At 43.6% G+C, this 18,724-nt stretch overlaps 1 protein-coding gene across 4 annotated transcripts; it reads right to left on the reverse strand.

The window, feature by feature from the left end:
• Positions 1-408: 408 nt before the first annotated feature.
• On the reverse strand, positions 409-4,742 carry TEX13B (testis expressed 13B). Of its 4 annotated transcripts, XM_032331203.1 has the most exons (4): positions 4,544-4,742; positions 3,825-4,312; positions 3,469-3,731; positions 409-3,264 (listed from the first exon to the last, which is right to left on the reverse strand). In XM_032331203.1, exons 2-4 carry the CDS (start codon positions 4,278-4,280, stop codon positions 3,039-3,041), a joined length of 945 nt encoding a protein of 314 aa, XP_032187094.1. In that variant the 5' UTR covers positions 4,281-4,312; positions 4,544-4,742; the 3' UTR covers positions 409-3,038. The 4 variants fall into 4 exon arrangements, with proteins under 4 accessions (XP_032187094.1, XP_032187092.1, XP_032187091.1 ...); XM_032331201.1 differs by having other exon boundaries at positions 409-3,731; positions 4,638-4,742; XM_032331200.1 differs by having other exon boundaries at positions 409-3,731.
• Between the last annotated feature and the right edge of the window lie 13,982 nt (positions 4,743-18,724).

Raw genomic sequence — 18,724 nt, forward strand, 5'->3', positions numbered from 1 at the left:
TCTAAGAGGTCTGTGTCTGGCGCCCCTCCTGGGCCTAACCCCTTCTCCTTCCAGATTCTCATTGTCGTCCTCCTTGGTTTTCTTTGTTGGATCCTATCCTACTCCGTGCAGCTCAATGATCCTTTTCTCTCCCTCCGTATCTCCCCCCTACCTTGTCTGCTATAGCTACTCCCTAAAGTTCCATTGCTCAGAAGCTCCCCACCCCAGCCCTTGACTTTATTTCTTGCTCACTCTACAGTGTCTTGTCAGTCCACATCAGCAGCACCCAGGCACAAGCCCCTTTGTTTCCAAACTCCTTACCGCACAGATCAGTGTCCGTTCTCCTTCCCTCATGCCTCAGAGGATGAGGCAGCCTTTCCAATCCTACCCGAGCCAGTCAATTCACTCCTTTTTAAAATTTTTGTAATCATTTAATTATTTCACTTTACACAACACAGAAGTACATAACAATCTAAAACTCCCTCCACCCAACTGTCCCAGACCCCACCCCAGTTTATATCCCCAGAACCCCATCCTCCTGCTTACCATGTCCTGACCCTGAGCTTACCCTCCCTACGTAATACCTTGTTTGCTAAATGTCTTTCCAGACCTTTTTCTATGCTTTTTCAAACATCAATCTATAATGTAAGGCACACATAAATCTGTAACATACATATCATACACATGCAGAGTTCTAGAACTTTGGGGGGTTTTGTTTCACACACAAAAAACTAGCTGTCAATTTTATTTCATTGAATAGTACAGTGGACATGCTTCCAATACAGTATGCAGGGTCTATCTCCATTTACACATTGTATTTTCAAGCTTTCTTCAGCTCTCTCCCTCCCCATGGTTCAAGTTTCTCCCATATTCCAAAGAACTCTCTCTCTCAGCCCTGTATGCTACCCCACTCCTTTCTTTCACAGCCAGAAGTGCTTGAAGAGCTCCCCCATATTTCCTTGTTTCCTATTTACCCCCCAGTCCTTGTGGTTTGGCTTCTGCTCTTCCCCAGCCCAGATCTGCTCAAAGATCAACAGTGACTACCAGACCCAATGAGCACTTTTTACCTCCTACCTTAGGGCTTCCCCTACAGACCCAAGCACTGCAGAGTATGATCTCCTTGCTACTCTCCCCCCTACCCCCCATTATGACTACTCCCAAGGACCTCCTTGCCTCCATGGTTCCCGAACAGTGGCAGTTGTGCTCTCCAGTGGATGTGTGGCAATATCTGGAGACATTTTTGGCTGTCACAGCTAGGGGGTAGAGTGAGGCACCTAAGGGATAGAAGCCAGGGGTTCTGCCAAACATCCTACAGTGTACTGGACAGCCTCCTACAACAAAGAGTTATTCACTCTCAGGTGTTAAGAGTGCCCTAGAAAAATATAAATGAGCCCAGAGATATTTCTGAAAATGCAGGTTAGGGATCTTGCCCCAAACTGTGATGGTTGTCCACACCTGCCCCAATAGGGGACAGCACAGAGTCAAAGCCAGCTGCTGTAGAGATGTCCCAGGGCCATGACAGCTTCAGGCTCTAGGTCAATAGAGTCCCTGGGTAATATCCAGGGTTCCTCTGGTTGTCTTACTATGGTCCAGGTGTGACACCTCACCATCTTTCCATCTGTGGGCTAAACCTTACATTTAGTCTCCATCATCAATACTCACAGTCGTGAGAAAGGAGACACAGACCATCTTTTCCCCTCCCCCTTTCCCAGTTTACCCCCTCCCTCTGGAAATTGATTTCCCTTTGGGATATGTTTTATTTCACATTCATGAATTCACTGAGGCCTTTGTAGCCAGATTGCCCCTTCTGCTATTATTCTGGTGGTGGGCTGGGACAGAGAATCCCTTAGGATGGCACCACACTTTGGTCCGTGGTCTAAACCAGTAAACCCTCTGGGCACTAGCAGTTGCTGACTCACCTCTTTGGCAGTGGCAGGAGTTTCCAGTTCTGCCACTGAGACTGGGGAGTGTTCTATTGTGGAGCTAGACAGTCATAGCAGTCCTTGTCCGCAACTGGTATGGGTGTCCCGTTTGCAGACCTAAAGGATTTTCTTAGGGGTGGCAAATCTCTGTTGTGTTGTAAGGCCAGGGTTAACTACAGGCCTGTTTGGATCGTTTCTCACACTTTAACTTGATCAGAACATGAACAAGCGTCCTGTCCAGTTTATTCCTGGAGACTCCTGGGATGCAGGAATCCTCACTACCCATAACCCTCTGATACTCCTCCCCAGCCAAGTTCTGACATTTTCTTTGACAGTCTGTGGTTTGTAACTGCTCTTCTGGTGCCAGTTTCTGACTTGGAAATAACCTGCTTGCCCAGAACAGGAACTCACTCAAGTTAGCTTAAAGAAATGGGGATCTGTATAGATCAGATTTTCACAATTGCACAATTGCAGAGAGTGGAAAAGTAATCATGCCACCACTTTCTCCACCTCTGGGGTTGCAGAATCAACTCCTGTGCTGCTTCTCCGTGCTTGTCTGATCCCTGGGACTGCATTCTCGCATCCTCTAAAAGATACTTGGCTTCTATAAAGCACACAGTTCTGCTCCCTGACAACCAGGACCAGGGCTTGGCTGTGGCCTTGGCCCCAACTCCAAATAACCCATTTTTTTCTTACCCAACACCACCCCGACTATGGAATCTGCCTCTCAGTTCAGATTCTCTAGTGTGAGAACCTGTTTGGCTCAGGATAGGTCAGGTGTCCCCTCCTGCTCCAATCATATATAGCCTAGGTGGGAACAGGGGTGTGTTGCCATATACATGGCTGCTCAGGCCCACCAGATACTAGGGTTAGGGAGGGAAACATATACTAAGAAGCTACGGTGCTTCTGGGGTGTGGGATGCTAGTGCTCCGGAACACAAAAGGGGTCATCAAAATAAATCTCTCCTTATCAATCTATACCACCTCCAGTTCCAACCCCCCTCCCTTCCACTCCCTTAGCCCCATTCTCCCATTCATGCCCTCCCCCCACTCTACCCAGTTCCCTTCCTTACCCTCCCACTTTGAACATTGATTTCCCATTGGTTTATGTTTTTGTTATATTTCACATTTCTAAATTTACTGAGGGCTTTGCAGCCAGATTCCCCTCCCACAGCGGAAGCAAATTTCCCTCCGTGAAAAATTCACAGCTTTACACCAAGGGCAGTCCCAATCCCCAGGCCTTCGAAATATGGGAGGTCTTCTCTGCTGATGGGGTTCGGAGTCTCTCCTGTCTCTTTGGGATTCTTGAGGGTCTGTTCCCTGGGACCCCACATCAGAACACAAGCTAACGTCAGAGGGCTTCCTGTTGGGAGATGTCTGAGATGGAGCTCCTGCTGTGCATGTTGCTGCTGGTGGGGATGGTGTGGGCGCAGGTGGGAAGGGGGATGAGGGGCATGAGTAGGAGTATGTGAATGAAGCAGGGAGCTGGACAGGAAGGGGTGATGGTGAGACTATGGACCCAGGCTGGAGGGTCCCAGAGAAATAAAACATGGTGGTTTCCACTGACCTGAGATCTCCCTCTCTCTGGCCACCAGTGGTGTAATTTTTCCGCTCCACGGCTCCGACCACGTGCAGGAGGCCTCTGCCGAGCTCCTTTGTGGCTTCAGCCCCCAATGCATTCTTCTGTCTTCTTCTTCCTTTTCCTGTGGCACCAGCAGAAGCAGCTTGGGACTCCTCTACCTCCTTGCGTGTTTCTTCTGTCCCAGCCCCACTGGCAGTGGCTGGACCTGGCCCCTCTGAGGCCTGGCCCTGCTCCCCGGTAGACCCCAGCTGTTGGAGAGAAAAGGGCAGGGTCGAGACCCAGTCTGAGCAGAGAGAGGGCAGTGCGATGGGGTGGGGACCAAGTAGAGATAATCTTACAACCTGGAAGAGCTTCCACTTCAGGAGGTCCCGTTCCTTCTGCATCTCTGCCAGGTTTGCTTGTGTCTGCCGCATCCGGAATGCTGCCTCCTTGCGCTCCATCTCCTGCCGCGCTGTGTGCTCCTTTAGGTCTGAGGCCAAGGCCTGTGCAGCGGACTTATGCAGTTTGGCAAAATCGTGCAGCCACTGTACCCTGTGCTTGTGTAACTGGCCCTGCCTGCGCGCGAAACGCACGCCCAGGGCAAGGCTGCTCCAGGCACAGGCGTCTTTGACCTCGCTGGGCACCGTGCTGTCCTCTAGGATGTCCCTGAGCTTGTTCTCCACCTCCTCCCAGGACAGGGCTATATTCTCGAGATAGAACTCAGGGCCTTTTGTGTGCCCGGCCATCTTCTCATTGATGAAGGCCACAACATTGTTGTGCTGGAACCCACTGCTGGCATCATCGGGTTTTAAGGACATGACTACTGAGCCCCTTAGGGATTTAGCTGTCCCTGTGGGATGAATCAACCGGTTGTCCACTCTGCAGGGGCCCTCCCCAACCTGCACGCCTTCCCGCCCCCCACCCCCCATCTCCCCCCATGCTTGCCGCCTGCCCCCTGCCCCCCCCACCATCCCCTGCCCCCTCACCCTTGCACCCTGCTTCCCCCCGATCCCCCCACCTTCCCACCTCCAGCCCTCTCCCGTGCCCCCTTCCCAACAGGCCGCCCCCAGTCTCCTCCTACCTGCTGCCCTGCCCTTTCCTCTCCGGCCTCAGACCCTCTTAAAGGCCCCCTGACTGGCTTGCCCCACCCTAGTACACCTCCCACCAAATCTCACCTCTAAGGTAGGGATGGGGGGGTTGCGGGGTAGGGGGGGCAGATAGGTTGCTGGCTAACCACGCCTACCGACTAAGCCCAAAGTGAGAGCACACGGGTCCCTCCAAAGACTCCAGGCGGAGAAAAGGAAGTCTTGGGGCCAATCCTCGAGGCTTTTACTCTAGGACTGTTCCAACTTCCGGAGATAGTGGGGGTGGGAGGGAATTTATGAGGAAGGTTCCTCCCAAACTCCAGGACAAAAGAGAACCTGCTACATTGCTGAAAGTTGTTGAAGGTGGGAAACAACAGCAGTGGTTAGAAAAGATTTAGAATCTGAAACATGAAGTACTCATAATTAAGTACAGGAAGTTCCGCCCCCCTCCATAAAGGTTTGTCCCATGCCAGGGGGGTCCTCGCCTCCTAGAGATGGAATGTTCTAGAACTCGAAGCAGCTCCAATCCTTCACTGGCTTTCCGTAACCCTCGGAGGAAGTGGGTGGAGCCTGGGAACAGCTTTGTCACCCATTGGCTCAGCACTAAATATTATTATAGTCACCCTAAACAATCTTAAATTCTGGCCATTTTACCCGGAAAACAGGTCTCAAATCTGTCCACCTTCACACGCCCTCCATCCTAATCCAGCTCCCCCTGGCGTATATATTCCCTGGACCACTGCAGCCCTCTGATAACCTAGTCTGTCTCCTGCCTACCATAACATCAGAGGGATCTGAGCATGTCAGTTTAAACCTCCAATGGCTTTCTGAAGACTACTAGAAAAACCAGACAGACTTAAGATTTAGTCCTACTTTGCCACTTACTAAATGACCTTATACTATATAATTGAATATTAGTTTCTACCTGTGGGCCTGCCATGAGGACTGAATGACAAAGTGCATGTAAAGTTGATGTAATGTTTTCTATGATCGCATTTTTGTAAAAATTACAAATTTGTGTGTGTGCGTGTGTGTGTTTCTATGCTCATGAAGTGGGAGGGGGAGAGTATATACTAGATTCTTAACATTGGTTATCTCTGGGAGGTGGAATTGAAGAGGAGGTTGGAAAAAAATTTTCTTTTTAAAATACATCTTTCTAGGGTGCCTGGGTGGCTCAGTTGGTCAAGCAGCTGCCTTCAGCTCAGGTCATGAGGCCAGAGTCCTGGGATGGAGTCCCACATGGGTCTCCCAGCTCCACGGGGAGTCTGCTTCTCCCTCTTACCTTCTCACCTCTCATGCTCTCTCATGGTCTCTCTCTCTCTCTCTCTCTCTCTCAAATAAATAAAATCTTAAAATAAAATACATCTTTCTATGATTTCATTTGTTACAAAGAATATTTACTTCTATATGCATGCATGCATTAAAAATCTGGAAAGTCACATACCAAAATGTTAACAGTGGTTATTTTGGAATGGTAGGAATATAATACTTTAAAAAACTTTGTATTTTTCTCTATTGTAGAAATTATTTATAATAATCATGTGTTTTTTTTTAAAAGTTTAAACTATTTTTATAACTTGTGATCAGTGTAAATAATTTTTAAATATCTATAATGTAAATGTGTCCCTATAATCTCACTGTTCCATAACCTAGAAGATAACTAATATTAATAGTTTGAGATATATATATATATATATATATATATATATATATATATATTTCTCCTTCTAGTCTTTTAATATAGGCCATAGCAAATGCAGTTGACCCTTGAACAACACAGGATTTGAACTGTGTGGATTTTTTAAAAATAAATTCAGTACAGTACTATAAATATATTTTCTCTTCGTTATAATTTTCTTAATTAAAAAACATTCTTTTCTCTAGCTTATTTTATTGTAAGATGCAGTAGGTAATACATATAACATACAAATACGTGTTAGTTGATTATTTTATTGTTAAAGCTTCTGGTCAACAGTAGGCTATTAGTTGTTAAGTTTTGGGGAAATCAGAAGTTATAGGCAGATTTTCAACTGTGTGGAGGCCGGAGCCCCTAGCCCCCTGAGTTGCTCAAGGGTCAGCTGTAATTGGCAGTTTCTCAAACAAAGAATCCTCTCACTTGTCTTCTGGCCTTTGCCCAGGCTGCCCCATAAGTGTTTTGTCCCCGTGCTCCTCCTGTTATCCCTGCTCCCATTCTTTTCCTCCACCTAACTGCTGTTCAATCCCTCTTCCCCTTTCACAACAGCACTCAAGTATTTCTTTCTCTTGTATTTCTTGGTCCTCTAGCTCCCACTCCAAGCTGGACTGAATTGTGCCACCTTTCTGTGTCCCCATAATACCTTGTGCATTCCACTTGCAGTACTTTTCAAGGCCAGGTCTGGGTTTTAATTATTTTTGTGTTTTCAGCATCTGGAACAGTAGTAAGCACCCAATGACTGAAAGAATTCACTGCATTAGTAAGGTACAGATACCTATTTTCTTTCTTCTCTAAAATGTCTTTTTCTCCACACATACTGATTTTCTGCCACTTCACAGCTTCTTGTGGTAGGGATCTCTCTTCAGTATTTGAAACTAACCAGTATTTTACAGATTTCGAGTTTGTAAAAAAAAAAAAAAAATACCCTGGAAGATTCAGGAACGAAGCTTCTGTGTGAAGGATTAAAACAGCCAAACTGTATCTTATGGACATTGAGGTAACTGATAGCAGGAGAATTTGTTGTCTGTGTTCGTATCATTTTTGGTCAATTTCTGTTTGCATGGGGAGAGAGCAATGATATTGATAATGATAATGAAGTCATTCTTCTCTTCTCTGAAGGTTGTACCGATGCCTTATCTCTCCTGCTTCTTGTGGGGTACTGGCAGCTATTCTCAGTACCAGTCAGTGGCTCACTGATCTGGAATTTAGTGAAACCAGATTGGAAGCTTCAGCTTTTAAATTGCTTTGTGAAGGCTTAAAAGATCCAAACTGCAAATTATGGAAGTTCAAGTAAGTTGTAACTATTAGTTTCCTTGCTGCAAGAAAAAAAAATTTAAATATGCAACTCAAGATGGATGTTTTGTGATCAAAACACATTTCAAGGAATCATGGAGAGGAAGAATAAAAGTGACAGTCCCTAAAATTGTTCTTATGCAAGAAGTTTAGGAAAAGAATTTTCATTGTAAGTGACAATAACATCAATGGTTATAATAATAACCCATACTTACTGAACAATCACTTTGTGCTAAGCATTGTGCTGACTGCTTTGTATCTATGATTTCCTTTAATTGTACAACAGTTCTGAGAAGTTTCAGATTATTATCTCCATTTTAGTGATGAGGAAATGGGAACCCAAGGGTCATAAGACCAAGTAACATGGCAAAGGCACAGTTCAGAACCCTCATGTATCTGACTTCAAAGTCCATGATAATGATTTTAATAAAAAAGTTTATCTTATAAACTTTTATTTATTTTTATTTTTTTAAGATTTTATTTATTTATTTGACACAGAGAGATGATCACAAGTAGGGAGAGAGGCAGGCAGAGAAAGATAGTGGGAATCAGATTCCCTGCTGAGCAGAGAGCCTGATGCGGGACTTGATCCCAGGACCCCAAGACCATGACCTGAGCTGAAGGCAGAGGCTTAGGCCACTGAGCCATCCAGGCGCCCTATCTTATAAACTTTTAGATTTTAGTATTTGGGTTCTCCAGAGAAACAGAACAAATAAGATGTATCTGAATATACAGTTGACTCTTGAACCACATAGAGGGTTAGTGCCCCCACACCCCACAGTTAGAAATCCACTTATAACTTTTTTTAAATGTTTTTGCATTTATTGAGTTTTTAAAAATTTTCAGCATAACAGTATTCATTATTTTTTCACCACACCCAGTGCTCCATGCAATCCGTGCCCTCTATAATACCCACCACCTGGTACCCCAACCTCCCACCCCCCCTGCCACTTCAAACCCCTCAGATTGTATAACTATTTTTTTTATTTTTTTTAAATTTTTTTTAAATTTTTTTTAACTATTTTTTTTAAGATTTTATTTATTTATTTGACAGAGATCACAAGTAGGCAGAGAGAGGGGAGGAAGCAGGCTCCCTACTGAGCAGAGGGCCCAATGTGGGGCTTGATCCCAGGACCCTGAGATCATGACTTGAGCCGAAGGCAGAGGCTTTAACCCACTGAGCCACCCAGGTGCCTCCACTTATAACTTTTGACCCTCCAAAAGCTTAACTGCTAATAGCCTGCTTTTGACTGGAAGCCTTACTAATAACATGAACAGTTGATTGACACATACTCTGTATGTGATATGTTTTATATATGTATTGTTACAAGAAAGTAAGCTGGGGAAAAGATGTTAACTAAGAAAATCATGAGGAAGGGAAAATACATTTACAGCACTGGAGTATATTTATTAAAAAATTGGTGTTTAAATGAACCCATGATTTCAAACCTGTGTTCAGGGGCCAACTGTATTGAGATTTATTTTAAGGAATTGACTCATAAGGATTAGGATGGCTGTCAAGTTCAATATTTGCAAGGTAGGCCAACAGGCTGGAGACACAGGGAAAAGCTCATATTACATTTCAAGTCTGAAGGCATTCTGCTGGGAGAATTCTCTCCTCTTCCCCAGGGAGGTCAGTCTGTTTTTATAAAACCTTTCAACTGATTAGGCGAGGCCAACCCAAGTTATGGAGGGTAAATTACTCAAAGTCTACTGATTTAAATGTTAATCTCATCTAAAAAGTACCTTCCCAGATACATCTAGAATAATTTTGACCAAATATCTAGATGTATAACCTAGCCAATGTGGCACAATTAACTATCACTAACATATCAATATATATGTGGGTTTATTTATATTTTTTAAAGTAGACTTCATACCCAGTGTGGAGCCCAATGCAGGCTTTTAACTCATGACTCTGAGATCAAGACCTGAACTAAGATCAAGAGTCAGATGCTTAGCCAACTGAGCCACCCAGGCACCCCTATGTGTGGGGTTTTAAAAGCAAAAGCTCTTTAACATTAAAGTTTTCTAAAATCTACTTTGAAACCCCTTTTTTACCCCACCAAAATACCTCTTTTTAAAATTCTAAATTGAGGAGATATAGACATGTGTACCTATGAGCCTTCCGGAAGGCTAAGGTTGGAGCCTGGTTAACTCAAGAGAAAATTGAGGACTCCAAGATTATAATATATATCATAGAAATTCCTGAAAGTAATGGGAAAAAAAAGTTGATTGGTTTCAAGAAATTGTGCTATTTAATATGGAGAAACAAAGATTGAGAAGACAGGAAGATTGGTAAAAAACCACTCTTCATCCCAAAGAAGGAATATTACATGGTTGATGATGGTGGGCTGGGTCTCTAGGATGGAAAATTAATAAATAATGGACTTTTAGATCTTTTGACTATAAAGCTTATTAAAGATATACCATTTCCCCCATGGGATTTGAAAGAAGCTCTGAGATAGAATTTTAAATTTATGTTGTGTACAATTGTGTAATGAAGTGCCCAACACTGGAATCATTTAAAAATGCCAGATGAGCCCAGGAAAAGGTAGGAGGCCACTGTGGGCTGGAGACCTCAGGAGGTGGCTTTGTGAAGGAGGTGTGCCAGGAGCTGGAACTTGAAGGAAGACTAGGAAAACAGAAAACTTAGACAGCAGTGGCTGATTTTTCTTCTTTTTCTCTTGGTAGCTTGAGCACATGTTACCTACCAGATGCTAGCTGTATGGAGCTCTCTTCTTTCTTGCATGTGAGTCAGACTTTAAAAGAGCTGTTTGTGTTTGCCAATGCCGTAGGGGACACAGGAGTACAGCTTCTCTGTGAAGGTCTGCAGCATGCAAAGGCTATTCTCCAGAATCTTGTGTAAGTGTCTGATTATCCTTGTTCTCACAGACCTTGGCACTTGAGGTTCAGTAGGACTCTATGGTTAACCGCTGCCCTGGTATCCCCATTCCTTCAGACTTTCTGAATGTTCCCTTTCTGCAGCTAGCTGTGAGTCCCTCGCCCAAGTCCTGAGCTCCACCTGGCGCCTGACAAGGCTGCTTCTAATTAATAACAAAATTGAAGATTTGGGACTGAAATTGCTGTGCAAAGGATTAAAACAGCCTGACTGTCAGTTAAAGGATCTGGCGTAAGTATCATGGACTATAGCCACAGGCAGAATTTCTTGATGTTTCAGCAACTCTTAAAATTAAATGAGTATTTTTTGGCCTGGTGATTGAATCTCCAAGGAAGCAATAAATGAAGAACCAAATAATAAATGTTTCCCACTCCACAATCTCTGCTTGGTCCTGGCCCAAGGGATTTTTTTAAACACGATACTCTGAGTTTCTACTGTGCTTTTCTAGTGCGCAAACAGAATTCCTAAAGTAACTCTGTGCAGATGAACTGATGCCAGCCTTCTCTGCTTTATTTCCTGGCAGACTGTGGACCTGCCACCTGACTGGAGAGTTTTGTCAGGATCTGTGCAATGTGCTCTACACTAATGAGTACTTAAGAGACCTTGACCTCAGTGATAATGCCTCAGGGGACGAGGGCATGCAGGTGTGATGTGAAGGGCTGAAAGACCCCTCCTGCAAACTGCAGACCTTGTGGTAAGTGCACAGCAACTCTTTGGTCCCTGGGCTCTCGTTCCCAGCTCTGTATGAAATGGAGGTTCATTGTGGAACTCGGGGTAAAACTGATTTCTTTCTTGAATCCACAATTCTTCATAGGTTATCACACTGTCATCTCACAGTTGTGTGCTGTGGAACCCTTGTCTCTGTCAACAGAAATGAAACCTAACATTGCTAGACCTAAGTGGAAACCACCTTAAGATTTTGGAATGCAAATGCTGTGTGATGCACTGATTCAGCCAATATGTAAACTACAGACATTCTAGTAAGTTACTATGGTGAGTGGGAGGGAGGTGGAAGGAAGGGGGTCAAGAAAGACATGTTGGGTTTGATCATAGCCCATCGAAGTGAGGAGAGAAGAAAAACTGAGGGCAAGCCATGCCTAGGCAAAATATCAGAGTAAGTGAAATGAGCAGTAGGTCTCCTCCTTGGACACAGGGACAGGGCTCAAGGCAGAGAACAGGCAGCACTGGACAGCACTGGATCTCACTACTATGAGAAGCAGCATGGCATAGGAAAAAGAGTACCATATCTAGATTCTGTTAGGTCTGGCTTAAATACTGGGTTTAGCATTCACTAGCTATATGACCATGCTTACTTAACCTCCCTGAACTTTAGTATCCATGTCTGTAAAAGGGAGCTAATACTAGTACCTGGCTATCTGGTGTTAACAGGGGGCTTGAATGAAGTGAAATGTTAATTATAAATGTACCAATTACAACCATTGGCACATAAGTGGTACTCCATAAGTGTTAGATTCTTTCCCTTTTACTCTTCTTATACTTGCCAGGGATCTTAAATATTTACATTTGAGAGTCTTCAAGACTCAAGGAAATGAAGCTGTAATGATGCAGTTATATGAAGCGGAGGTCTTGACTCTTTCTGGTCAATGCCCATCTGCCAGCTCAGCAGGCTGGCATGACACACAAAGTCACTCTTAATTAGGATACAGCTATGCTGTGTTGGCAGCTAACCAGTGACCAAATGGCCATTCATTTCTGGCATTCAGAACTGGAACACATAGTGGAAAATAAAGGCCGAGTGCAAAAATTCCACATTTCAAAGCCAATTTGACGGATTGAAGTGTAAATGAAAACAACATAAAGGCCTGATTACAAATCTGGCTGAAACAGAAGCTGGTTCTCTACTAGCAAAGTGAAGTGTGTTAGTTTCAAAGGCTTGAAAGCACGGTGATTACTGCCCAGAAAGAGAGAATCATTCACAACATGATGAGCCTCAGAGATTTAGGGACCTCCATTCCATGGTGTCTTTCTCAAAAGAGGTGACTGCAGTCTATGTTGTCAACAGGTTGGAATAAGCTTAATGATCAATCCTAGTGTTTTTTCAAGTACTGAGTAATTTAATGTGGTAGCACTCCGTAGTGTGTATGCTTCAGCAAAGGTCTTAAGTAGCAGTGACGAGAAATTATTTTGGGATGGGATGCCATTATTTGCTTTCTATTGTAAATTATTACACTGTTTCCTGTATTTCTTGCTCTTTGCCTTTTAACCAATGTGCTTCCATTCTGTTTTCGGGGCATCCTTCAAATCCTTATAATTTGTCAGCCGAAGTTGATAACAGTGTGCAGTAATGGCTCAGAATACAAAATAAAGGACGTACATGCACACACACTCACAGAATAGACACCATTCACTGACCTCAAATCCATTTTGATTTTTAGAGTATATGTAAGATAAACAACACTGTCATTAATGGAAATATATACTTACCAAGCAAGGTGAAAGGCAATTATGGATGATTTAATGTTGTGGTGGGATTGAAAGGGGGTATAATTCCAGGAGATCCTTCTAAAAGGGGGGGTCTCAGCTGTAAATTACAAAGAATGGAGGAAGAAGGTTATTTTCTAAGAGCTGCTTGGGTGTGGGGCTGAATCTTTTTCCTCATTGTATTCTCCCCTGACCGATAATGTTCCTGGCTTAGCTTTGCATACATAAATACATACAGAAGACCAGTTAGTAATTTAGAGCATCTGGATGCAAGGAAAGGGGACAGTTAATGCCATGTTCAATAAAGGCTACGTGTCTAGACATTCAGGTCAAGGAACAAAAGAGGCTGTGGCCTTAGAGTGGCAGAGCTCATCTTCATTCATTCCACAGGTACTTGCTAAATATCTGCTATGTGCTAGGCACATGTGCCGGGTGCTAGGAGACAAGAGTGAATAAGACACAAGACATAATCTATGCTCTTCAGGGGCCAGGGGGTTTAGTGGTAGAGATAGGCACATAAACTGAAGAATATAATAGGGTGATCATGTGGTCTTAAGAGAGTCCTGGCAGGAGACAACTCACCCAGTCCAAGAGGGTCAGGGAAAGCTTCTTGGAGGAAAGACTACCTGAGTTAAGTCTCAGGACTATTGCCTGGAGAAATGAGGGTAAGGATAAAGAAGGGTGGCCCATGCTCAGGAGATAGCTTGAACAAGGTAGCCAGACAATAAACTGCATGGTTTATGATAATTGATGGGGAAAGGGATGGGAAGGAATTTGCTCTTGGTGGAGCATAAAGTACAAAACAGAATGTGTCAAGAAGTGAGACTGGGGGGTGGGGTAGGCAAGGCCTTGTATGCCATCTGTGGTTAGTAAGACCTGTTAGCAGAGCTCTGAGTGCAAACTCAGTCATTGCTCTCTTTCTCTCGCATACTCTAGTAGTAGTGCCTTTTGAGTCCTCTCTTCACCTTTTCAAAACTGGTCACTATGATAGAGCCAGTTTTTCCCCCGCTTCTCTGTTTCTTACTGCCACAGGGGGCTGATGTTAAGAACGGACCCTAACCAGTCCCACAGAAATTTGGTTACTAGACACTGATATGCTGTCTGGTCTGGATCCCTGCTAGCCCTGCAGTGCCATCATACTGGGCCTCTGAGATTACAAATCTATTAATCCACATGCAAACATGCAGCCATTGTTCTCTAAAGTATTGCATGTGTCAGGGTGGTTGGGTCTAGAGGAACTTCTGGAATCAGCCACAGGTGTATATATTATAGGAGACCTGCCCTTGTCCCACAAAGGTGTGGGTAGGCCCCTGAGTTGAGTCAGGGTCCCCACTTGAACCTTTTTCTTTCTTCAAGATAATTTTATTTTGTTGGCCTGTTGCCTTTTCCAGGCACTGGACCTTGGATAAAGGTCCTTGATGCATGTTCCTAATTCTAAATTTGGAAAGAAAGTGTTGAGAATAACTGGTCTCTTAACTCCCAGAAGACCTCTGGGCTTCCTAAGCATATTGACTCACTTCTTCCCAACAGTGAGCTTTACACATCAAGAGGTTAGACAGCTTTTGCTACATCACTCAAAAAAAAAATTCTCAAGGTCTTGTTATACTTCCATGACATTAAATGTCTACTTACCCTATAATTCTATAATTACGAAGGTTACTCATTTTACTTTGCTAGATAAAGATTAGCTTCTATGCACTAAAAACTAAAATCTTTATCTCAATACACACTTGAAAGAGCTTGTACCTTCTTTTGTAGTCAATGGGTTTTAACTGTGGAAATACATGTGAGGCTTGAAGTCCCTGCTGGACACTGTGGGAAGTTTTCTAGTAGCTGGGCAGTTGGATATAGGAGCATGCCCTGGAGATGATAGCTGAAACCATGACAATGAATGAGATCCTCTAGGGAGAGTGAGAAGAGAAGAACCTCTGAGGAACATCTCTGGGGAATTAGCCCTGGGCAATACCAACTTTTAAGAGGTGGGTATGGAAAGGAAAGCCCAGGAGAGAAACGATGTCCTGGAAGCTATGGGAAAAGTGAGTTTCAATGAAGAATTGCTCAACAGTGTCAAATGCAGCAGAGAGGGCCAAAAGGATGAGTACTGAAACCTATATCCATTGGATTTAGCCATTAGGAGGCCATAGGTGATTCTGCCGAGGGCTGTATCAGTGGTGTGGTGGGGCTGCAAACCAGACTGCCATGACTTGAAGAGACTGGAGATGAGGAAGGGGAGAAGGAGCAGAGACTAGAAGTTCGCAAAAAGGGGACAGCTGGGAGGCTCAGTTGGCTAAACATCTGTCTTTGGCTTAGGTCATGATCTCAGGGTCCTAGGATCAGGCTCCCTGCTGTGGGAAGTCTGTTCCCCTTGCTTGTGCTCGCTCACTCACTCTCATAGACAAACAAAAAAATAAATGAATTTGTGAAAAGGAGGAGAGATGTGGGGCTGTAGCTGGGAGGACTTGTGGAACTGCAGGAAGGAGGGAGTTGTTCTTTTTCCTTCTTGGATTTGTTGAGGATAGGGAGATGTATAGGCTGAATGAAAGGAGCCAGTAGAGAGGAAGAGGTTACATATACAGGAGCAGGAACTAATGGGCTAATGCAGGAGGGCCTTGGACAAAGGCAGTGTGGGACGAGAGTGAGAGTCCAAGAGGAAGCAAAGCATTTTCTCAAGGAGAGCAGCCAAGGCTGAGGGAGGAGGTAGCTGGCTGAGCGGGTGAAGTAACTGAGTGGTGCTGGGAGCAAGTAGAATGGGAATCTTATCCTCGAGGACAGGAAAACTAGTGAAGGCATCTGTTGGCTTGACTTGACACAGGACTTTTCATTTTTCATAGCATTGACACAGATCATTTACGTGAAGAAACATTCAGAAAGATGGATGCTTTAAAAATGAACAAGCCTGGGGTGCGTGGGTGGCTCAGTGGGTTAAGCCTCTGTCTTCAGCTCGGGTCATGATCTCAGGGTCCTGGGATCAGGCCCTGCATTGGGCTCTCTGCTTGGCGGGGAGCCTGCTTCCCTCTCTCTCTCTGCCTGCCTCTCTGCCTACTTGTGATCTCTCTCTCTGTCAAGTATATAAATAAAATCTTAAAAAAAAAAAAGAACAAGCCTGGAATCACCTGGTAGTTTCCAAGGAGAGCCCCTGAATCAGCTGCCTATAGACCCCCACCCCCCAATCTGGCACCATCTTTAACAGTTGTGCAATATTCTTGTTCAAATCCTGTTAATCATTGCTGAGGACCCTAGTGTGAATCAAGTGGCAGTGATAGCTATTTGTTACATAGAATCATCCAGTAAGTAGGATGTGAAAGGCAGAAGCACTTTAGTTCAAATGTTTTCAGCAATAATACCTTACATTCATATATTGTGTTATAAAGTTTACTTTGTTTCCACAGAAATCCTCAAAGGTAGGAAGATGAGGCTCAGAGGGGTTGTGACTAGCTGTGGGTCACACCGCTCATTAGTGAGAAAACTGGGACTGGAATCTAGCCAGGATTTACAATGCCCAGACCAGGCAGGGAAACAATAGAAAAAAAGATGTGAGTGAGTCAACTTGAAGAAACAAGATACTTGAAATGACTAAAGGGCAAGAGGGTACATGAACACATGTTCTGTCTTATGGTGCTGATTTTAAGTAAAACTATAATTCACGAGAGAGAGAGAGAGAGAGAGGAATGAGTCAGGTTGATAGGGAAAGGCTTCCTGGAAGTGCAACTTGATGTGGCCCTTGAGAATGAGCAGAACTGAGACAGGGGAGATAGATTGCCTCAAGGCTGTAAGACTGCAGGCAGCAGGGCTATGTTTGTGAGCGGCTCACTAAAAGTGCCTAGTGAGAGACAAATGTTGGCAGTAGGTTTCCCTGAGCTGCAGCAGTATCTGTGCCCTAGGCTCCTAAGGGTGCTCTCCAGTTCCCAGGTTCAGCTCCCTTTCTGAACTTTTAATACCTACTCCATGTGTTTGTTCTTATTCATGCACTCCTATAGCCAACTCCCTCCTCCCCCCTGGCAGCATATCTCATAGCCTAGCACGACTCCTACAGGACCCCATTCTTCTCTCTCTGCCTAGCTTCCACAGAACACCAGATGAGATGAGCGGAGGGAGGGAATGCCAGGCAAAGAAAACAGCACGAAGTCCATGAAATAGGTGAACGTGGTGTGGGCTGGACAGAAAGGTAGGCTGACTTGATTAAGGTATAGAGTTGTCTCTGGAAGCTACTTGACTAGCGCTGGGACCCTAAATAAGTCACACAGACTCTTACAGTTTCTATTTTCTCATCTTCAAAATGGGGGTAAATTGACATTAACCTTGCAGGGCGGTTGTTCCCAACATGGTGCCAACACACGCACAGTACGTACTGGAATGGTGGCTATTTGTAGGAGGGTATAAATGCAATATAACAGCTGTGTAGTCTTTGAGCTCCCAGATTTTCCTGCTGTGTAGTCAGCGTTAACTGTGCATTTGAACAAAATGTGTGTGCCAGAGATAGTAAAGCTAACAGGAGAAGGGACACGTAGTGAGTAGTTACTGGAAGTGAGAGGTCCAGCTGTTCCATGTCCTCATCCATCATCACGTGTTGTTCCTGGCTACCCTGGGAGATGATAACTTTCAGTCAGGAGACCACATCTGGACTGAGAAGAATGGTCAAGACTTTGTTTAAGTTCTTTCCCTTTAGTTATTTAAGACTTATTTATTGAGAATTATTATGTGCCAGGTGTTGTGCTAAATCTTGGCTTTACAGAGACGAATATGCCTTTTCCTGTGCACATCCCCTGCCATCTTCTCTAACTGCCCTGGTCCCTCTGTCAGTCTAGTAAACAAACATCTGGTAAAATTCAGTCACATTAAGAACTTAAGGATATAATATTGAATGAAAGATTGCAGAACTCTCTCTGTGTGTATGTTTGTGTGTGTCTTGTTTGTATCCAAAAATAAATATACATGTGTATGTATATGTCCAGAATATGTGTGGAGTAATATATGCAATAAATTGCTAACTAGAGTTATCTCTGTCAAGAGGAATTTGATGAGCAGGAGCAGTGAGAGAAAAGGAATTTCTGTTTTTACCTATAACCCTCTGTTCTACTTGATGTTTTTACCATGTGCATGCATTAATTTAAAATTAATAAACTTGATATTAAAAATAAAACTGATTTATACCAAGAAGTTATTTTTCTTCTTTTCAAAATGTGACAATTTAGAATAAAATACAGGGCAGGCTTATATAAGCATGACAGAAGCCTAAAGCAAAAGAATACAAGATTTGACATCAAAATTAAAAAAAAAATCTTTACAAGAAAAATCCATAAATAAAATGAAAAGACTAGTGATTAGCTGGAAGAACATATTTGGCACACATATAAATAACAAATCTATGAAAAACAAAACATGACGGACTTCTACTTCCAGCAATGATGAAGTAACAGTGAATGGATTCATCTTCCCACATTAACAACTCAGAAATGGGCAAAATATATGAAATGGCCATTTTCAGATATTGGATAACAAGCAGAGTTGGTAAAAATAAAAAACAAACAGCAAGATGGTAGCTTTAAACAGAACCATATCAATAATCATATTAAAGTTAATGGTCTCACAGCAACCCAATTAAAAGGCTGAGATTGGTAGAATACAAAATTAAAAAAAAAAACCACAACCATATGCTGGCTATAGGAAACCCACTTTAAATAAAAACACAAATAGGTTAAACAGAAAAGGTAGGGAAAAGATACACCATGTTAACACTGATTTTTAAAAAGCCGGAGTGACTATATTATTGGATAAAGCAGATTGCCAGCAAAGAATATTATCAGAAATACAGAGGGCTATTTTATAACAATAAAGTGGTTAATTTGT

The sequence above is a fragment of the Mustela erminea genome, chromosome X, assembly GCF_009829155.1.
Source record: "Mustela erminea isolate mMusErm1 chromosome X, mMusErm1.Pri, whole genome shotgun sequence".
NCBI lineage: Eukaryota > Metazoa > Chordata > Mammalia > Carnivora > Mustelidae > Mustela > Mustela erminea.